The sequence below is a fragment of the Strix uralensis genome, chromosome 17 (assembly GCF_047716275.1).
Source record: "Strix uralensis isolate ZFMK-TIS-50842 chromosome 17, bStrUra1, whole genome shotgun sequence".
NCBI lineage: Eukaryota > Metazoa > Chordata > Aves > Strigiformes > Strigidae > Strix > Strix uralensis.
In genome coordinates this window covers 2146628-2169273 of record NC_133988.1, presented here as the reverse complement: position 1 = coordinate 2169273, position 22646 = coordinate 2146628, and the positions used below count along the sequence as shown (strand labels likewise).

General features: G+C 53.8%; 1 protein-coding gene across 1 annotated transcript in view; it reads right to left on the bottom strand.

The window, feature by feature from the left end:
• RTN4R (reticulon 4 receptor) overlaps positions 1–21273 on the bottom strand; it is an 82907-nt gene extending 61634 nt beyond the window's left edge. Inside the window, exon 1 of the mRNA XM_074887101.1 lies at positions 21013–21273. Within this exon, the coding sequence (XP_074743202.1) occupies positions 21013–21034 (22 nt within the window). The 5' untranslated portion in view covers positions 21035–21273. The remainder of the gene's footprint in view (positions 1–21012) is intronic.
• Positions 21274–22646: the final 1373 nt, after the last annotated feature.

Sequence of the window (22646 nt, the reverse complement as noted above, 5' to 3'; positions counted from 1 at the left end):
GTAATTTCTATATTGAATTTCTAGTAACTACAGTGGGTTTTTTCTTCCAAATAAGCAAGGCAATTATAATAAGACACACTTCTTCCTGAAATGGTAAAACAGGCAGTGCCATTTGAAATCTCTGTTGCTTTCCTTTACAGCTGCAGTTAGACATGTGCACAAGCAGCTCACATGTTTGCTCCTGAACGAATTTTGGAAGAAATGCCTGTACCCCAGAGCACAGGCAGCTCTGCTGTAGTTGCAGCTCTCACCCAAAATGTCTTCCAGCTCCGGATGCACACAACCGCAATGTACTGTCAGATAGGGGAGACCTGTCAGTCCTGCTGTGCACACGTGGGCTGTGCCAGGGAAGTCACAAATGTGCCCATACCTGCACTGCAGGACGCTGTGCTTACGAGAACTTTGCAGCCGAGCTCACTGCAAAGGTGCCTCTGCACAGATGCGGAGGAGTTGGCTTCCCCCTCATTTCTTCTTCCTCAGGTGAATGCCAAAAGAATTAATCCATCCATGATGCCTTTGCTATTCCTTCACTGCTGGCCAAACACTGCCAGCTCACAAGCACGACAGCAGACACAGCACCCCGCTCTCCTCCCAGGCATGACACAGGGGCAGGGTGCCTGCAAGCACCCCCAGATGCGTGGTCCAAACCCAGCTCCAGCCACCATCTCCCCGACTGCACACTGGTTACCCCGCTCTCCCCCAGGACGGGATTGACTCATATGTAGTTTAGCCACCACTGAGGTCCCTTGTCTCTGGAGATGAAAGAGAGGTCTATGGCAATTCAGACGAACATGATCTTAGCAGTGCCATAAGGATAAGTAATTAGAGTTTGTGGTTTTAACTAAGCAGCCCCATCTCTCCTCAGACAGCAGGGGACCTGCAGACATTACACACAGATCAGATATCACACGGCAGACGTGGAGAAGCAGATATCTCCGGAGCCAAGCAAAGCAGCTTGAGGAAAACGGGAACAGGGACAGACACCCCTTCGTCCCTGCAGCCCACAGCTTCTGGTGTTGGACGCACGCCCAAGAAACCATCTCAGCTTGTACAGGCTGCCCTGGTGGCAGGGCCACCTCTGAGGGGGCATGGAGGGCCACCCACCTTCTATGCAGACTTTTTAGCCAGCCTGGAGAGAAAAGCACATGGGATGGAGAGCATCTGGCCCTGCACAGGGCCTGGCTCTCCTCCCCTTGCTCTAGAGGACTTCCAGCCCCTCCTGCCAGCCTGAGGCACGTCTAGGAGGCAAAGCTCTCCAGGCAGAGCCCCACACTCTCCACTCCAGCCCGTGCATCCTCCTCTGCCCCAGGTTTGACAATGCAGCTCTGCTGCCCCAGCAGTCCTCTAACATCCCCTGGGGTGCAGCTGGAACAAGAGTTGTTCCCAAATGCCTGGTGTCCCATAGCCTGCTGAAGTAATTTCTTAGCAGGGCAGACAGCATGGGAGCATTACGCAGTGCCAGGACAGACATGCTGGAGTGCTTTAACCTGGTCAGTAACCTGTGAAAGACCCGTTGGCACGTGCAGCCCCTACACAAAGCCCTCTGCCACCCCCCATCCAGCCCTTTGATGATGCTGTGGGTGCATCGAGGCCACGGCACAGCTTTCAAGCAGAGCAGGTGCCCCAGTCTTGGGTCACTGAAACTGAACCTGTCACCCTTCCTGGAAAGAGAGTTACAATAGATAGTGGTGGCTGGAAACCTTTAGCATAGGTACCCACAGAGGTGGGCTGGGGTGACCCCCTAGGGTCCCCTTGCTGGGGATAAGGGTCATGGCCACTTAGCACATTGCACAGCTGCCTCAGAACAGCTGGAGATGGATGAGTCTGCACAGCTGGAGAGGTACATGTGAGTGCCATCACGGCACAACCCCCCTGCTCCTTTCCAACCTGCCCGCTCTCCATCTAGACAGTGAAGCCTGAAACCAGACAGTATCTTTTTACAGAGACACAGCAATTGTATGCATTTTGCTATTTTCAGGCTAGACTCCAAGGTCCCAACCCCTGTCCCTAAGGGACAAACTCGCAGCTGCCAGAGCTGCCCTGCAAGGCGCCACAGAGCCAGGAGACCTGGCAGCATGACACGTGCTCACCCAGGACAGGGAATGGTCAGGAGACAGCGCAGGTGCCAGGAAGGGACATTGAGGAACACAATGGGTTTATGAGGGGCTGAACAGTCTGCCAGCACAGCTAGCAGAAGACAGATCAGTATTTCTGCCCCAGGGCAGGTGGAGAATAGAGTCTGTTATAGAAACCACCTGTCTGGAGCCTGTCAGGGCTTTAAGATGCTATCTGAGGATTATTTAGATTTTGCATCTTTGCCTGGCGAGCTCTCCTTTAGCCCTGCTGATTTGTGAGCACAGCACCCAGACGCTTGTCATACACATCGCCTCATCAACCCTCAACTGACATAAATTGGGAGTACTGCAGGGAGTGAAGGGCAGTTTGGACAAGGCATGCTTCACAATGGGCTCAAACGTCACATTATCAGGATCAGCCAAGTAATAAACCTTGTCAGGGACATTCAGACCTCTGAACCCACCAAGCAAGGGACACAACTGCCTTCTTGCTCCTGAAGAAACTGCACCATCAGTGCCAACACATGAATTGAGATAGCTTTAGTAAAAGCAGGCTACCTCCTTTTTCTGGCTTCACTCCCACTCAGTAGTAATGCTATGTCCCTCTTAGGCTTGTCCTTGATGTCCTAAAGACAGTGGAGACCAGAAAAGCCCAACCTGCCTGGTAGAAGAACAACATGGAGAAGAGGGGCAGAGGAGTAGGTCTGTCTTGGTCTGACACTTCTCCCCAAGGTGCAGGCATAGTAATGTGAATTGAAATGTTATGTCCTCGCATGCAGCTTATCACAGAAGTGGATGACACCAGCACAGCATCCAGATCTGGATGGAAATGCTTCCTCAAATGGAAATATTCCTCAGTGAGCTCTTGCAAAAAGATTTGGAGACAAAGGAGAGGAAACTGCTCCATGTCACTCAGAAAGCCTGTCAGACCTTCCTTGCCAGCTCACAGAGGAGAAGCAGACGATAAAGCCCCTGTTCTCAGGACCTAAGTCCCCTGAAAGAACAACCCATGGGATTTCCTTGAACTGTTCAGTCTGCAATAGGGCAATTCTCTGCATAGCTTTCCAGGGACAACTCGGAACTTCAGCTGCCCATGCAGGAACCCATCTCCTTCTTGCATCTGCGTATTAACCACCCCTTCAGCTCAAACCCCAGTGTCCTTCTTCTTTAGGCATGTGAGGACTCCCTTCCTGAGAGGCAATTTTGCATCAGAAAATGTGAATATGGTGGAAGCTCCATATATTAGTGCTAGTTTCAAGAAAACTTGATCAGCAAGGTGTGTCTCTAGACCAGGAAGGTACTTCTGGTCAAGAAGCATTCAAAGTCCAAACTTGCCCCAGTGGTCAAGGCACTCATCCAGGCTTTGGGCCAGTTCAGATCCCAGTTAGCCAGTGGGGTCAGAAGCATGCTCCACGCAAACCGTTTGCTGTGAGGTGGTAACACTCTAATCCCCATCTCCATTTGGAGCCATTCTTCTCTGTGTAAATAATCCAGCATCTTGCAGTCCAGAATGCCTGCGTAGCCTTGGGGCAGGCTGTCTCTCCTGGTGATGTCTGGTACAGGGCCCTCTTCTTGCCACAACGGCTTGAGCCAGTGTCCCTTGGGTGACACCTGCCATTGGCCATACGCTCTCAAGTTGCACAGGACAGGGAAACCCATCCCTGCATCGCTCTCATCTTTCCACCCACACTGCCGAGACAAAGACTGTGATGCTTTTTCAGTCCCCAAGCAGCCACAGGGAAACATCTGGCAAAACCAAGGGCTCTGGCAGTAGTTCGAGCCCTCAACTATCAGCTGAGACCAGCACCTTTCTTGTGCGGAGCCTGCCACGACTCCTTTTGCTGCACTGCCTTGCTCCTGGGGGATGAGGACTGAGTGGGCAGCATCCTCCCCACCTCCGCCACTTGGTGTCCATCCCTGTCCTGCATTCCTCCCCAGTGCTCACAGCCCTTCCCCCAGAGACTGCTGTGTTTATTGTTTATTAATTAGGAGATTTTAATACACCTTGTGATGGATTTGTAATAGCTTTTATCTGAATTTACAGAGAGTTGCAGAATACATAGCAGAGCTTCGACATTCCCTTAATTAGCAGCCAAGCAAATAAGAGCACAGTAGATCTGGAGATCTTCAGGGCCTCACACTCCCCTTCTCAGAGCCATTGGAGATGTGAGTGTAATTTCAAACAGTTAAGGCTGCTTGGAAGGGCACCTCCAAGGTATTTGTCATCACTTTCAAAACCCTTATTTACTCTCTGCTGTTTCCAAAAACCCCTCTGGGAGCTGGGAAATGAATCTATTTTCCTATTGAAACCCATCACATGGACATCCTGCCTTGCTATTTTTAGGGATGCTTGTGAAGGCAGGCTGCACTCTGCTCTGTTATTTCAGGGTCTTGCTAGCCTGGAGCTGCCCATGCTGGCTGTTATTGGAGGGTCCTGGAGGAGAGCCCAGCTGCACACCTTGGCTTGTTCTTTGAGAGTTCCTGCTCTGCTGACCCTGAAGCATTTGTCCTAAACAAAGATAGATCTGTACCAGCAACTGTAATAACTCTGCAAAAAGCTGCAGGGAAGACTCTGCACCAGGGCCACACAACCAGAGCCATTCACAGTGTTCTTCAGGTGTATTCTGCCTCCCCAAAGCCACACCTGAAGCTGGCACAGCTCACATAGGTGTGGTGGAAATGCTGCAGAGATAGGCATATCCACCCTGGCAGGAGCTCATAAGAGCAACAGAGCTGAAGTGGCAGGAAAGGCTTTGGCACGGATGGTCCAGAAACCAGGGCAAAGCCCTACAGGGATGTTGATACAATCTTTGGTTTTTCACCTGTGCTGAAATCCATCTTCTTTGCACAGTCACTCCTGCCCGCACTGTAATCACACCTTTTTTTTGCTCTATAGGTACGTCCCAGGGGCAGCTTGTAAACTCAACCCTTCATCTTAGTCTGTGGTCTGAGCTAGGACAGTCCTATCAGTCACTGCTAGCTTTCACAGCTGGGATTCCCTTCAGCTCTTTGTCTGCTGCACATTCAACTGAACAGGGAGCTCTCTCCTGCCACAGCGGCACCTTCTAGATCCCACCCTGCAACCGCTCCCCTCCCTTGAGGCAGAGGAGCCCTCTCTGCCACTGGCGCTGGCTCCCACGAGCTGCTCTCACCGCTGTGAGATGTGTCACTGCTGACAGCTTCCCCGCCCAACACCCAGTGATGGGGACATAATCCTCCTTACGTCACTCAGGAGCCAGCTCAAGGCACCGAAACATGTTCCACCCATCACATCACATCGGTTCGGGGCGGCTTCTGCTGACAGCAAGACAGAGCACGTGAGCTCCCAGCACCTCCAGAGCACGGGAGCTCCTGGCTCACAGGGAACACCTAAAGACTCCCTGGAGGACCCAGCTCCCCGTGCTGCGGGCCGGCCGGATCCATCCCCAGAGACAGAGCATATGTCACTGATGCCCACTCCCCTTTTGAGACCAGGCAATCCCAGCTTGATGCCCTGAGTGACATTTCCCAGGAAAAGAAGAGCACAGTAAATTCAAAGGTTAAATTTGCATATTTCCTGGTGCTGCTCTGAAGAGCCAGACAGTTGTTTGGGATGAACTGCTGCCAACATGCTGCACAGGGAGCACAAACACCCTGTGCCCACCAGGGCTGAGGGACCCTTTCAAGTGGCACCATGCAACTTTTCCACAGTGGCCTTTAGTTCTGAGAGGGAGCAAACCAAAAGACCACAAGCAGTGGAGGGGACGAAGTTTTGGCCATGTATCCGTAGAGTAGCCCAGGGCACTGAAGAGGAAGCCAGCATTACCTCTGTTACCCCATCTGAGGAACAGCCAGGACTGGATGCATCCTGAGAAGAAGCAATGGAGGCACTTCTGTATTAACTAGCATGACATCTGCTTTCAACAGTGTGCCTGGGACTGTATCACTCCAATAATGTGTCCAGGGAGGCCACAAAGAGTCTCCACAAAAAGCTCCGAAGGCTACAGGCTCAGAAAAATGCTGCACATTAAATACTCTTCATAGTGTGTGCAGAAGGACTGTTACAAACTCAAATGAACAAGCCGTGAGTGAATCACCCAACAGGGAAAGGTTGGTTTCAGCTAAGCAGAAGCAAAGCAGCAGTCAGGGAGGGCTCTCAGTGGGAGAGGGCTCAGGCTCAGCCACAAACTACTAAAATACAGGGAGAAACTCTTCGACAGCACACATGGTGAGAGAAACAGGGGGTCTCCGCTGAAGTGTGGGCACAGGACCACCCTGCAGCGCCAGTTCCCGAGCTCAGCAATGCTGTTCCTTCCATCAGTCCTTCAGTAACGCTGAGCAATGCATATACACCATTGCTACATGGTTATTCAATATTCACCCTTATCTACCACCTTTTGTTTCCCAAGATTTGTTTCCGCTCTTCCAGATGTTTGTGTTGTGCTTTGAAGAATAACCCACTCTCTCATCTCCTTAGCAAGCTCCTCTGCAGCAAGAAACCAAGGGGACAATGCTTGAGAGGGAGCAGGTCATGAAGACGCACCCCCACCCAGAACTGTTGGGTGAGGAAAAAAGAGGGGCAGTGCCAAGGCTGGTGGTACCAGCTGCTGGTTTTCCAGAAGGAGCTACTCTGGTGGGCACTGGTGATGTCCCCTCTTTGCATCCCTGCAGGCAGCAGAGCTGTCTTGTAGCCTCAGCTCTCTCCATCCCTGCCAGAAGTGGGAGAGCCTGCAGGCTGGCGTTGCTGGATGTTTTCCTGAAAATATAAATATGTGGCCCTTGCTGCCCCTTTCATAGACTTTCAGCAGGATCCTGTGGGATGAAGGTCCTGAGGACTCTCCTGCTAGTGAAACACTCTCCTCCTACGCTTTTCAGCGTGTTGCCATCTGGCTGTTGTACCAGAAGCAACAGCCAAGCTATCCTCCCTGTGCCATTTGTCACCGTGCTTTCTCCTATACATTGGCCCATCTTTTCCATCTCCCTTTGCATCAAGTAGCTCCAGCCACTTTGAGCTCTCTTCTTGTCAAACTCTCTTTGTGTCCACAGTAATTTAGGTCTTTTTGGAGAGAAGGGGGTGTGGAAGGAGCCATGATTCTCCAAGGGAAGAGGCACCACTGATTTACATACAAACCTTCCATTTTCTCTTCATCCAGTTTTTATCCCCCTTCATACATGCTCCCATTCTGGCTGCCAGAGCCCCACACCGAGATGTGCCCCAAGCTCCCAGCTCCCCTGGAGGCTGGCGCACAGGTAGGAAGAGGGAGCACTGCTATGCTTTTCTCAGTGCTGAGCCTCTTGCCCCATCAGCTCCAAAACCATCAGATCACACAGGGCTCAGCCCCTGCAAGAGACAGCAATGCTGGCCGCTGCCCAGACGCTTGGTGCAGCCTGTCATTAGCCCGTGTCCAGCATAGCCATTTGTTTAACTATTTTTGTTCTGTGTCTCTGATTTTCTTGTCTCTCTTGGGTGACAAACAAGCTGCAGTACCTTCCTCTTCACAAGCCGTGTGCTCACCCCATGACCATTTTTACCCCTGTCCCATGACAGAAACAAAGTCCTCATGTAGCCCTCACCATGCCCTGCTTGCTTGTCCAAACACAAGCACGGCCTCATAGAGCCCCACATCCATCATGCACCCAGGCACATCCACACTCTGCGATGGGGATTTTGCTCTCAGAGCCATGCATTCAGCCTCACGATCCAGAAAGGCCTGGAGGGCCCCTGCAAGGCTGCATGGGTGTGCACTTGGCCTGAACGACTGATCTTGCCCTTCACCTCATCCTTCCCAAGCATGAGAGGTTTGGGGGAAGCAGGAGCAGGGAGCTGGGGATTATGCGAGCCCCTCTGGCAGGCTGGCTCCAGCCTGAGACAAAGGTGGGTCAAGGCTCTTTTACAGGAGCTGTTGGGGTGCACTTGCAAACACTGTTCATCTCCTTTTCCTCTCTGTCAATTTTGACACTCGCAACGAGGTGCAATTTTCCTTGCCGCGTCATTTAGCTCCCATCATACTGAGAGATTCCTGTGCCATTATAGCCCTCTCTCCCATTATCACTTCCCACGTCTCCCGGTGCCAAGTGTCAGGCTCATTCCTTTAATTCACAGGATCTCTCAGTTTTAGAGAGAGCAGTAAATGCCATTCTGCCCCAGTCCTGCGTGCAGAGAGAGCTTGCACATCTTTTTGAGCAGTCCAGCACTGCATTCCCCAGGTTCAGAGCAACAGGACCCAGTACCTGCAGTATTGCCAGCCACCAGTTTGCCCAATCTCCTCCCCTGGGGATGTTCAGTCTGCACTCAGTCTCTTCTGAACACTGGGGATGTGGGGACAGGCAGGGGGGAGGCAGGCATAAGGACTCTCACCCTCCTCTCCGGACAGAAGGATGACAATATGCTGATGAGGATTTATCAGGAGGGGCTGTGTGCCTCAGTCACACACAGGGGTGGTGGGAGCTGCTGGCCCGTGGCCTCTGTATGTCACATGCTAAATCATTTGCCTGACAGCAGGTCACCAGGAGAGCTGGACCTCGTGCCCCGGCCAGTCGACCCTGTGCTCTACTCACTGGCCTGTACGTTGTCTGCATTGCAGCAGACAGCAGCAGATGCCTAAGCTCAGCTACACCCGTCTCCCACTGGCACACAGCGAGTGGAGCAACCCCCAAACTCGTCACAATGAGTTTTTTAGGAGTTTTGACATCAGCAGCCATTGAGCCCCACTGAGCCCATGCCTTACGGGGTGGCTTTATGAGCAGAAAACAGGGCACAAACGGGCATGGCAAGGGAGTCATGCTCAGATGAGCAGCAGTGAAACCTTCATTTTAGGAAGAGAGGAGCAAGCTTGAAAGGCTCAGAAACCCAGCCAAAACCAACACAGCTCAAGCATTTCCAGAGGGTCCATCTCAGCTGCAGCAAAGGAGGGAAGAGGGTGCGGGCAGGAAAACGAATCCACAGCACAGAGAGCTGCTTTGGCTGGCACCCACTGGGTGTTTGCCAATAAAACAAGCTCAAAAGGCAGGCACCGAATACATCAGAGGGTTGGGATCCCCCTCCAGCACCGAAGGCAGAGACCCCGCAGTGCGGGGAATCCCGAGGAGCCCAGCACAGCTCCTCTCAATGCCTGCCAGACCTGCAGCCCATCCATCACGGTGCAATCCCAAGACATTTCACATAATGCTAGGAGGCAAGGCTGGAGCAGGCAAAGCCTGTTCTGGGGGATCCTCATGACAACAGAAACATGCCAGGTGCACCTGGGTGCGGGGCAAGCCCAGCTCTAACACCCATGTAACACGCACTGTGCCAACTTGCCACCAACTCATGCACGCAGTGACACACAGTTGGTCCCTTTCCCACGAGCTGGCTCCCAGCAGCAACATATCGGCTGCCACCTCTCCCAGGGGAGAGCAAATTCCCTGTCCATCTGATGGGAGAGTGCCAAGGGGCTTCTTCACCCCCTTCCCCATGCAGGCTGTAGCCACAGATACCTCTTCTCCACCAAAAGCAGCGTGTGCACATGCCCCACGTGGACCCAGGTCAGGCTCTCCCAATCTCCTAGTCAATCCAAGGTCCTCAGGAAATGACCAAGCAAACTGCTTTGAAGAAGACTTTGTCCCCACAGCCCAGCTGGCCACCCAGAAGCTTAGGATTAATTGTAAGCCTAGCAAAACATTAGGAAAGCCAAAAATAAATACAGCAAAAGAAGAGCATTTCCCACTGGAAAGCCATGGCCAAGTAAAGTCAGTCTCTTCTGGGCTGGTTCCCAGGAGGCAGCTCAGATTCATTTATTGTGCCACTCATATAAACGTCTCTCTTTGGCTGTGCTGCTCCCTCGGTGCTCTCTTCCAACCTGGGAGAAAAAGGGCCCATTATTCAGGCACAACACCACTGGTCGAGCAGGAAAGCAGAGCCCGAGCAGGCACATGGCTCCAGCGCCAGCAGCAACCCCAGCCCCACACACAGCCTCTTCCCAGGGCTCAGGACCACCCTCCGCAGCACACAGGAGAGCGTGCAGCTTTGAGAAAATCGGAGTAGTGCTCACTGACTTGGGGATGCTGTTTAAATAACCACTGACTGATTTCTAGACACCACGTTTCCCTCAGAGCACAGTCAGTGCCCCAGCAGCAAAAATTGTGTTGTGATCGAACCGGCTCTTGCTAAAAAGACCAGGTCTTGTGGGTAACACCAAAGCCAAAGATGGTGCCTCTTCCAGTCTTTGGTTCAAGCCACAGGCCCTTGGCCAGGCTCTGCCTCCAGGCTCCAGCTGAAGTCTCACTTCACTGCATGATGTCAGAAATTGAGGTTTAAAGATGACACGTCAAAGCCTGCAAGAGCTTACACCCCCATAATGCACAGACAGGCTTGGCTGGCAGAATCCCTTTGCTGTCTCACCCAGAGGGTCTAAAATTAATTTTGTGGATTGAAACTGAACTAGCCAAGTGAGGGATTTGGCAGCTGCCGGTCTCCACAGAGGAGTGCAAATATGGGGGGAGCAGGGGCTGGGGTGGAGCGATGCAGCCCACCAGCACAGCCTGGGCAGCTCCCCACGGACCTCCCGAACTGCCCTGAACACCACCCTGAACACCAGCCTGGCTGGGCACATGGGGACATCCCACACAATGGGGTGGGGAAAGGCAGCACCAGCACGTTGCCTTCTCACACCGAAATCCCATACTGGTCATGCACTGCTGTTGGTCTCTGGAAAGAGCTGGGCTGCTCTGCAGACCTTTACATGCTCCACGGAGACCCCAGGGCAAGGTCTGCAGAGGAGTGTTAGACAGAGGAGCAGGGCCAGAGCAAAAAAGCAAGGCAGATGCTTGACATCAGGAGTCAGGCAATGCCCTCCTGCCTGCCTGCGGCTCCCCGCTCCTGCAGCAGGTGACCGGGCCAGGAGCAGAGACAGCAAGGCAATGCCTGCCCGCAGCAGCTGACACCTGAGCAGCAAACGGGCTCCTCTCTGATGCTCAGCCCAGCGACATCCCTGCCCTGAGTTCAGGTCACAGCAGATCTCAGTCTGCTCCCGCTGCCGATCCCCCTCCTGCCTCACATCTGGCAGCAGCTGCTGTCCCAGCCCATGGGTGGTGGTGGATGGAGAGCAGGTCCAACAGGCCATCTCCACATCCAGCTTCCTCGTGGCAGAGTAGTCTCCCACCATCCATCACTACGCATGTGGTTAATGCTACCGTTCAGGACTGTGAGCTGCTGTAATTACGATTATTAATTCCCCCCTCCCTTCAGGATATATTAGCTGCAAATTGAGAAAAGAGGGAGGGAGAGAAGTCCCTGGACTTGATAAATCAGCTGCTGACAAAGAACTGATGTCTGCACTTTAGTGTGTGCAGGATGCAGCCTCAGAGCATGCCAGCACCACTCTCCCTCCCACCAGTGCCTCCCCTTTGCTGGCTCCCGGCCACCTCACCGCATCCCCCCCACCTCCAGCCCTGCTCGCTGAAGCAGACCCTTGTTAGCAAAGGCCAAGGGACTTGGCTGCTCTCAATTAACATCGCTTCTGCCCAAACCAAGCCAAACGTTGACTGCACAGGCATCCAGGAACGGAAACAAATGCCCCGAACGCAGCTGGCACAGTGCCCTCGGAAGTCACTGAGGGGCTTGTGTTTGCATCTCGCCAGGCAGCCGTACTGCTTTAAGGAAAGGTCTGAATTCAAACTCAGTTTGTTAGGCAGAGGCAAACCTCAGCTAGTTTTCATCTTCACCTGAGCTAAAGCCAGTCTAGACAAAGGTGAGCGGGGAAAGATTTAAACAAACCTGCGATACAAGTGCCTGCGTGGACCCAAAGCAATTGGCCTGCATGGTGGCCAGGGTCCCCACAAAGGTCCCAGCCCTGCTATTGCCAGAAGAGCCAGAGGAAGCCGTCCCACCTGAGCTTACGGAAGGAAAGCTGCTAAATCTCTTTGAGCCCTAGGACACTAAACACCCTCCTCCTGCCCCCAGGGTAGCAATCTCCAAGGCACCCCCTGCCTGGGTGCACTCCACAGCAGAACTGGATGTGCAATTGTTCAGGGTTGCAGCTCCTCACAAGCACGGGGCAGCAGCAGAAAATGCCACGCTCTTGGAAACACAAAGCGAGCCCCTGCCCTAATACTCGGTGCTATTACTCCTGACAGCAAAAGTGGCCTGAACAAACAGGAGGGGAAGACTACTACCAGTTTGAAGCCTGCTGGTTCTTGCAAAAAGGCTGCTGACCTGTGCAGGAGGACAGAGTGCCTGGTGATAAAACCAGAGAGACTTCACTTCACCCGAGAGAAGCTGCTTCAAAGTGCCCTCCAGACCAGGACACAGATGTTCTTGCACAGCATGAAGAGAGGTGGTGAGCAGTAAATACGAGCCCGCATCGCATTACCCACCTGACAAAACCGGCCGCTGTCAAATTGCGTGGATGCTGTGAGCCACGAGAGCATTCCCAGCACAGACTCACGCCTTTTCTCTGAAGGGAAAGGGACAGACAGCCCTCTAGTGTAAAGCCAACGCTAACCATGTTTGCACGGCCATGGAAAGCATTAATCACAGCCAGATCCGCGCTGGACGTGTGTGCTTGGGAAGGGACCTGTGCCCAGGGAGAGGGCTTTGCCCCCCAGCTGCTCGCGCTGCACCTTCCCACCGCCCCTCAAAACATGCTGATGACACGGGAGATGCGCAAGTCCTAAACGTCCCGGTGGCTTTCACATGATCATTTTTCTCTCAGAGACAAATACAATGTTAACAAACTCAGTATTTGCTCTTAGGATTTCAAAAGACGCCTTTTGTCAGAGGAGGGTGTGTTGCCTTCACAGCCTGACACCAGCACTCGCAAAAGGCTTCTGAATTCCCAACTTGCCCAGCAGCTGATGGCATGTCTGGCAAAGCCCCCTGTGGTGCCTGGGAGCAGGGACAGCTGAATCTGGGGCCTCCAAAGATTTTTTCCTTTCCTCTCCCTCCTCCCTCCTGCTTGAGTCAGACTGTGTTCACATCTCTTCCCCGCGCACGTTGCTGTGTTATGCACATGGGGTATTGTACGTGGCTCTGATCATCACTCACAGCCTTAAGAAAGACACACAATTAAAATCAATATTTAAAGTCATCAAACAAGCGCACACAAATTTTAACAGCCACACAATTCACTCTGACATAACGACGCAGGGTGCAGAGTTGAGAGCTGTGCTGGAGTGCCAAGAGCATAGTTCTGCCCACAGTCTTCAAAATTTAATGAAAACACACCAGTTTTAAACACTTTCCCAAATCCAGCTCACAAAATCTGTCACTTTGACGTGAATGGTCCCAGTCTTAGACTAATCAGTCACTTTTACTTTCTCTTTAGTATCTAAAGACGTAAATGAACTCCCAGCAAACTGCACAGCTTCAGGAGAAGAATTTAGCAGCCAGATGGTTCTTGCAAAAGATTTGTTCTTAACAAAAAAAAAAAAAAAAAAGTTAACCCATTTCACCAATGAGCAGCACACAGGAGATGATCTGACACATGAGCAAGCAATTCTAAACTGTTATCCAAGAGCATCACTTCCACCAAAGAAGTGCCCCTTCTTCCTAAACCATCATGTAGATTATAATTATCACTAATAACTGATCAATTAGTACAAGGCCATGCAAGGCACTATAATTATCCCGTGCACTCAGGGATGAAAAGAAAGCATCAAATTTGAATGCAAACATTCCTTTGTTTCCAGAGGAAGGTGCAACACAGAGAGATAAAAGAAAGCACAACTGTTAAAAAGGCAACAAGATTCAAAGAGCCATCTGAGGGAATGTGTCGAACTCCCAGGAGACAGAGCAAAGCTGTGACGGGCTGGAAACTCCCATCCAGGCAGTGAACCTCACTCTACTGGTGTATTTGCATTTGCTTTCTCTGGGCCTTTTTTTCATCTCCGTGTGGAATTGCAGCTGTGGATGGGGATCAAAGCATAGCTGACAATAAAGACTCTCCAGACCTTCATGGAGACCTGCTTGGATAAAGTACAGAAATGCAGGACAAGAAAGTTTTTCTGAGTCAACTCCAGGAAGTAAACAGCAAAACAAGTATCATTTGGCAAAAGGGCTTTGATCACCTAAGGATGTTGATGGTGGCAGGAAGAAGGCAACCCACGTCAAGGACTAGCTTCTCCTTAGCTGCCTGGGCTGGACCTTGGGAACCAGCGTGGGGGACAACCACTCAGCAGGGTGATTTGGAGAAGCCAAGTGCAGGATGGGAACCCTGGACTTCTTCAAATGCTTTTGACCCACTGCTAAATAACACTTCAGTGCAGCAAAGAAACAAATTCTTATGCAGGTAGGCATCGGTTTGCCAAAATGCCCAAGCTTTTTGAATGAAACAGAAACAGTATTAAGAAGTACTCACTTGGTACAAGTGCATAAAGTCCTGCACGTGGGGCAGAATAACCCCATGTGTCAGTACCAGCCTGCAAACTGTGAGCAGCAGTCTGTTGTAAACAGCCTTGGGACCGTTCGGGAAATGACCAAGGTGAACATAGCAAATGGTTGCTCTTACTGTGAACACAGCAACTACATCCTGGGCTGTGCTAAGAGGAGCAGCAGAGTGAGGAAAGTTATCATCCCTCTCTGCTCAGGACTGGGGAGGCTGCACCTCCAACACTGTGCCCCTGAGTCCAAAATTATTGTGGGGAAACCAAAAAGGTCCAGTGGAGGGTGAGCTAGATGGTCAGAAGCCTACATCCTATGTTCTACAAGGTCTGATAGAGGGAGATGGGATGGCTGGGCCTGGCAAAGGGGAGGTGAAGGGGTAATCTAAGTGCAGCCTACAGCTACTCAAAGGCAGTTTTAAGGATGACGGAGCCAAACACACCTTTGTGAGACCAGATGACACAGCAAGAACTGCAGTTTGGGAGGTTCAGTTCAGACATTCAGAAAAGCTTTTTAATCAGGTCCAGCACTGGGAAAGGCCAGCAAGCCTCCATCATTCAAGATGTCAAAGCTTGGCTAGAGAAAGCCACAGCAGACCTGATCTGACGTTAGCAATAGCCCTGCTCAGGCTGTGAGGCTGGACCCTCCAGTGGGGCCCTTCCCACCAGCACCTCCAGGATTCTGGGATTTGGCCATGCTAAACCTCAGAGAGGTCTCTGCCACTGCATGGTTTCCAGAAAAGGCTTCGAGCATTGGGTGCATTTGAGGACTAAAGAGTTTCTGGGAAACTCCACTTTAACTAACGCTGATGTGGGACGCCAGGCTGGGAGAGCTGTAACCAGTATACAGAAAATACATCCAAGGGCTTCATCCCCAAATGCAGTCAGAAAAGCAAACACATGGACACAAGACAGAATTGCCTAGAAGTGTCTGCTGCCTTCCTGAGCGTCCCTGCCAGGGACCCTGGCTGTGATCCCCACTCTCAGGTCCTCCTTAGTATCTCCCTTAACACCTGCTCCTGAGCTCACAGGGACAACCACTTACTCCCATGGAGCACAGACCCAGGCACTACATGTACCATCACTCCTGCTCCACCGCTGCCATGCCTAGTGACAGACAAGGGTACCCTGACCACACCAAAGGGACACGGGCCACTCACGGTCCTGACCTGGGCCAGGTGGCAAGGGGCTTGAGCATCCTTGGCCAGACAGGCCAAGAAGTCTGAACTATGGAGGGTATCTCCATCCTTGGAGATGACATCCACCCTTGACAGGACAAGCCCCTGAGCAACCTGACCTAGCTTTGAAATTAGCTGTGCTTTGAGCAGGAGGTTGATTAGATACCTCCAGATGTCTCTTCCAAACTGTTCTATGACTTTATAAATGCAAATATTCTGTAACCCCTGCCTTACCTGACCCACGCAGAGAATACCCGAGCATTGCTGGCTGTCTGGGGGAGAAGGGTTGCAGCTCGCTACTTGCCAGTCATCAGGCTGATGTCTCATATGACTGAGCTACCAATAAACTGTTCTAAAAATCACAGCATTGGACTACTTTTCTGCTTCCAACTTCCGCAGTGTTTTGCACATCCTTGTGTAATTCCTCTGCTTTTCTTGACAACCACAAAGGCTACAAAATAGTACTCAAGTACTTTTCTAATCCCCTGATTTCAGGAGCAGAGACTTGAGAGGGACAATAAATACTGTAAAACCTGCTGGTGCTATTCATCAGATCTAAGCAAAGGTTGTAAGGAAGGCAGGCCAGACCAGAGAGACAAACCTGCTGCTGATGCAGCAACACCCTGGTTGTTCTCACCTGACACCGTGTCACTGCTGAAGAAGTGATTGGCAATTGCACAGACCTCCACATTTTAGCTCCGGACTGACCTTTAAGCATATTCTGGGTCGCCTGGGAGATAACTCAGCATCACTCTCACAGCATTTGAGCTGGAAAAGCTACAACTAAATCACAGAAAGCTTCATTGAGCTGGTCAAGGATACAGAGAAGTCAGAAGCAGGGCCAAGACCAGACTCCAGAAGCCCTGACGTCCAGGAGCTCTCTGAAAGCAAAGCAAATACGGACAGAGTCTGTGCAACACCACATGCAGATGTGTTCTGCCTTACATACAGGCAGGGCCTTTGCATGCATGCTGCACACACACCAGAGCAAATACCTGGGTCACTCTGACGCCCCTCTGCTCTGAGTCTACGTATGGTCACTGAATGCCACCATGATGGATAATCAGCCACCCAAAACTCACACTGCTGTGTGTCCCGATAGCCGCAGTCAGACACCGGTGCAGGCTGAGGTGAGTTTGCACATTTTAGCGAAGTCTGTATGAATTGCTTCGGCATCTCTGTGCAAACATGGAAGGATCCACCCTTTTGCTTCTTTTAGCTGATTATGACTTTTCAGTACAATTGTCTCCTTTTCCCTCAGTCTCTGGAAAACTCCAGGAGTTGCAATCACAAGCATGAAAGGGAAGGAGAGGCTGGGCTTTGTAGATCCCAAGCTTCCCTCCTCACTTCCACACCTCTGTGTGTGTCTGTGATGAAGAAGTCCTGAAACCCTGTTACTCACAAATCCCAGAGCGAGCCATCTGGCTCTAGGACACAACACAAAGCTTTCTGCCTGGACAGGAGGGAAAGGCCCTAGTGCAACTCCCAAGCCTTGCAGGCACCGTACTGTGATGCTGCCTCTTACGACACCTCTTTGCAGTGGCAGAGGATACTCCTATTCGACCGTTTGCACGCCTCCTGCATTAAAAAAAAAACAAACCCTTTAGGAACATCAAAAGAAGAGCTTGGCACTCAGAGATATGTCTTAATGAAGATGACAGCAGCAGAAAGCATTGCAAATCCAAGGGGAAGAGAATGCACACCTAATGAGACCATCTCCTTTCTTCTTCCTTCGGTTCCGCCTCCAGCTGGATGCGCAGGGTGAATCCTGCACTGGGACTGCAGCTCCAGCCTCTCCAGCGGGATGCACCCTGCAGCACGGCGGGGCTGAGCTGCATGAGCAACTGGCACAGCAGCCGTGTGCAGGCTCGGAGCAGAGATTAGAGCTCAGCTCTTTGCAGTATTCCTTGTCCTGCTTTGTGCCGAGGCTCTGGCTCAACTGATCTTCCCTCTGCCTCAAGACTCCAAAGGATGGGAAGGGAAGGAAGACACTGCGCTTTCCAGCACAGGCAACAGTTCCCCACAGCCAGCATCACTGTGCATGCAGGGTGCATAGCAGCATGCCTGAGAGCTGGCCTTTGGAGCATCCTTCCCCTTCCCTGCCCCCATCTCACAGTCTCCCTCACTTGCTTCCAAGCTGAAGGTGGCAGAAAATTCACATAGGTGCTGCTGGATTTTGCAGGTTTTGCTTATTCCTTTGGAAGGCTTTAATGGCCAAAGTCATCGCTGGTGCCAGAAGATCAGACAGCACAAGGCCTTCATTACTGATTGTCACTGAGTTATCAAGATATTTGTGCGGATGCGAGTTGTGTACCCCCAGGTTCCAACTCCACGGTGAGCCACCAGACCAAGAGGACGGTCAGACAACCATTCCCCTGCCCTCTCTTTCCAAGCCCCCTGAGCAGGGCATGTAGCAGACGAAAGCAGAGGGAGGCATCTCAGCTGTGTAGCAAACTGTCCCCTTCCTCCCCTTGCTCCTTCCCACCACCAACTCCTTGGCACTTATGAAGGCTCCCGGGAGGTTTTTACTCAAGCGAAGCCCAGAGCATCTGAACACGGGATGGAGGTAATTAATGAAGGACCTGGCTTGTTGAGATGAGACTGCCATGCTCCCTGTGCCGGTGGTGAGCAGCACAGGCACGTGCTGCCCACAAGCCACAGCAGCGGAGAGAGCAGCAGCAGCTTTCTCGCCTCTTCTAATTAACTTATTTCCTGGACCAGCCTTCTCTAGCGCTCTTAGTGGGGAAAACATCACAGAACCAGCAGGGACACAACGACATCTGCACTGATACAACGCCCAGCCATGGAGCAGTGCAATGGCACCTCCACCTTTTTGCCCTGATATCCCTCTTTAGAAAACCTCTTTAAACACCCCCTTTGATGGTCCCACCGAATATAGGTCTGAGGTGTGTGCTGCCTGGTGGGGAAGTGGGGACCAAGCCCAGGAAATACTGCGGCCCCTTGACAAAAAATGAATATTATAGAGAAAGGAAATATAAAATAATACAATGATGAATGGTGTTTTCTCTCAGAAAGAGATGCTCTCACATCAGTGCATAAGTAGTCTCTGAGGTTGGTGTAGGTCCTCATATTACAGGGGTTTGTGTTTGTTTTTTTTAAAAAATAAATTTTAGAACAAGCACAGAAAGACCTCCTTCAATACAAATAAATTGTGTTAATAAGGCAGTAAGTGCTGAGAACACCAGGCAAAAGCTCTGCCTGTCAAACTGTCCCTGGTGGCTATTTCTGGCTTACAAGGCACTTGAAGTATCCTGGCAGCCCACGGTGGGAAATGTAGTCCAGATACAGCAGGATGGTCACTCATCTAATCATAATCTCCCAAGGTTCACAAGGACTTTACAGTCACTCCTACCAGCAATCCAAGCTACCCAGCCTCTCACAGGAGCAATTCACAAACTGCAGAAAAAAAATAATTCAAACCCAGACCCCTCAAAGCCTTGTTCTATAAATAAAGCCATTGTCACACAGTTTTTATATTTCATTATCTTCTGTGTTGCTTCCCATTACGCTGGTAGCAGCCGGAAATGTCACAGTGTAGAGAAAGTGCTGTGCTGCAGCAGGATGGCGAACGGCGGGGGAGAGGCTACCCTGGGTGCCTGTACCACACCCAACACCTGGACACGGCTCTGCACAGCTGACAGCCGTCCTACAGCATCACGGTGCCCAGACAGCCCACACCACCGCCTTGGTGGTGCACAACCACACAGCCACCGGGTTCAAATCAGAGGGTAGCTCATGCACCAGGCTACGGTGTAGCAGACAGCAAATGGATGCAGAAATATCAGTATCCCCTAAGGGCCCGCAGGAGAAGCTAACGCTGCAACCTGCTCCCAAGGTGTTTCCCAAACAGGAATAAATTGGCCATTTCAGATTTAAAAATGATACCAACTCTCTAGAGGAGGCGGTGTGCCCGTTTGGATCAGGGCTTGGGTATGTCCTTTGATCATCATAAATAAATCAGCCAGACTGCCCTCCGAAATAAAGAAAAAAAAAAAAAGAAAATATTCTATTTGTGTCACTGATGGGAACAGGAAGCAAGCTGGCGATGGCACACATGGGAAGAGCCTCCGTTCAGCAGGAGGCTCCGCATGCCTCGACCAGCAGCCTGGACAGCAGTGGACTCCTACAATGGGTTGATCACTCGAGTTAAAAATCGCAACCGGTGGGCTGGGTTTCCAGCAATCACACCTGGGTGACACATGCTTCTCCAAGTGGTCTGAACCTGCTGAGTGAGAGAGCATGTGTTCCTCCGAATGTAGGTCTTTATTTCGGGTTTCAAAGGGGCCAAGCCACGACCGTACCGCGGGGCGCAGCCCCAGCCCCTCCACGCCGGGAAGCAAAGACTATGGCCAGGGCTGCCAAAGCGGACGAAAAAGGGCTATTTTCAGCCCGAGGATCCGGCCGTGTCGGGCCGGCCTCGCCGCATGCTGTGTGCCTCTCCCCCGGCGGGGCGAGCTGACGTAGGGGTCCCCCCCTGCGCCCCCAGCTCATCCCGGCCACTGGCTAAAGGACACCGGGCTGAGACGAAGCCGGGGAGCCCCTGAGGGAGGGGCGCTGCGGGGCACCCCCGCCGCACCCCGGTAATCTCCGTCCCTCCGGGGCGCCCGGAGCCTCCGCAAACTTCCCCGGCCTGGGGCACCCGCAGGCGGCCGGGCCCGGCGCGGCCCGCGGCTCCTCGGCCGGGCTCGGGGAGCGGAGCCGCTGCTCCCCCGCCGGCACCATCCCCTCTCCCGGCCCGCGGGCGCTGCCGTTCCGGCCCCCTCCGCCGGGGCAGCGGCTCCGTGCCCCCGCGGGGTGCGGGCTGGAGAGCGCGGGATGCCGCTCCCCCCCGGCGGCACTTTGCCTGCTCCAACTTCGGGGGGAGCCCGGGCGCCCCAAGGCCGAGCCGAGGCAGGGAGCGGCCGACCGTACCACACCCCCCCTCCATCCCACCTCGCGGGGCTGGGGCTGGAGGGGGGGGGCTCATCCCGCTGCTCTCCCATCCCGCCGCCTTGCTCCGCGGCTGGAGCCGTGCCGGGGCGCAGCCCGGTGCTCGCTCCCCTCCGGCCTCGCCTCTCCTCCGCTCCTGCAGACGCGCCGCTCCCGCTCTCCCCGCGCCCTCCCCGCCGCTTCTCCCGGGCCGAGCGCCCGGCTCCCGCCGTACCCCGCCAGCCCAGCCCGGCCCGGCCCCCCGGGTCCGGCCCCTCTCCCCCGCGGCGGGACCTGGCCGCTCCCGCCGACTCCGCGGGGAGAGAAGAGGGAAAACAAAAAAAAAAAAAAAAGAAAAAAAGTTGCAGCGAGGGAAGTTCCCGGTGCGGTACGAAGTTGGGGACGTGGCCGCCTCGCCCTGCCCTGCCGCCCCCCGGGGAGCGGGGGAGCCCCGGCGGGGGAGGGGACGGGGACGCCGACGGGGACGCACGTACCTTCAGCTATCGCCCTCTTCATCTTAGGGGTCGGGGAAGGCACGTCTGGAGGCGCAAAGTCGAGCGGCCGCGGTACAATCCTTGCGAAAGCGGGGCAGATCCTCGTACAAAACTTCAGCCCGAGCGCGCAGCGGCGGCGCACGGGGAGGGGGCTCTCCCTGTGCCGGCGCCCTCGCTCATCGGGGGAATGAGCAGCCCCCGAGCTGGAGTCAGCATCCAGGCGAGGCTCCCCCTCCCTGCCTGCCTGCCTGCCTGCCTGCCTCCTCCCTCCGTCCTTCCTTCCTCCCTCCCGCCCGCCGCACGCACGGGGCCGGGGCTGCGGCGGATCCCGCGGCGGCAGAGCCGGCGGCGGCGGCGGGGAGCGCGGAGCCTGCTGCACTGTATCCCGGGAGCGAGCGAGCGGGGCGCAGGGATGGAGAGGCGATGAATGTTTTATGGGATCATGTGGTTTGACGTGAGAGGAATCAGCCTAGATCGGATTTACTGGCTGGAGGAGTGAGAGGGAGGACGGGGGAGACGGGCACGGGATGGAGGGAGGGAGGGGCCGCTCCGGGGGCAGACGGAGCGCGCAGGGGCCGCTCCGACGGCGGCGGCTCCGCGGCGGAGCCCCCGCGGTGCGCGGCCGCGGCCCGGGCAGGGCTGCGAGGGGCCGGGCGGCTGCGGGCGGCTCATTCCTGGAGGAGAGGTGCCACCTAAAGGAAGCCGCGGAGAGGGACGCCCCGGCCCGCTCCCCGCCGCCTCCCGCCGCAGCCGCGCCCGCACGGCCCGGCCCGGGGTCCCCGGGGGTGCCGGCCCCGGGCAGTCCCGCCGGGAGGCAGCGGAGCGCTGGGGGGCTCGGCGGACGGTCTTTCCCCCGCTGCGGTCCCCTGGAGCCGGGCTGCGCTCTGGGGAGGCGGCGGGAGAGCCCTGCAGGCGCAGCATCACCCCTCCCCGCGGCGCTGGCCAGGCCAGGCCGTGCTGCTGCTGCGGGTGCGGAGCTGCTGCCTCCCCCGGAGGGTAAAGACAGGCCCTTGGGGAGAGTCCGAAAGAGAGAGCTCTTCCTCCCCTCCGGCGTGTCTGAGCCCTCTCGCCACATCCCTGCTCTTTTGGGATCACTCTCCTGTGTACAGGAAGGACAACAGCTTACCTCAGTTTACCCAAAAAGCAGGAGGTTTACACTGGCGCTAGATGAGGCAGGGTGCAGCTGGCTTTCCCATCCTCCTCAGCCCTCCTGCAGGCTTCCCTCCTTCCCTGTCCTGGAGCGGACAAGTGCCTGCTGCATAGGCGGCTCCCATCTGCAGTTGTCCTGGGAAGCAGAAAGACGAATTTTTATTAAGTGAACTCATTTGCTCGGTGGGGAAAGGAGGAGGGAAGGATGGTGCCAGAGAAAAGCAGAATATCTTGAACATGAAGACATGGTGGCTCTGTCCCTGCTAGTGACAGGTTTCAAAGCACGACCAGATACATGAATGTGTATCTATCGATGTGCACAGAGGTATATGTACGCTGTTGAATATTCATTCCTCTCTTACAGCTTGTCACCCTAATATTGTCCATCTCTAAAGCAGCTCGCGCTCAGGGCTCGTGCCATAACCACGTCTCCTGAAGGCCTACCCAGTTTGCATCTTTCTGTGTAGGCATTGTTCCAAGATGAG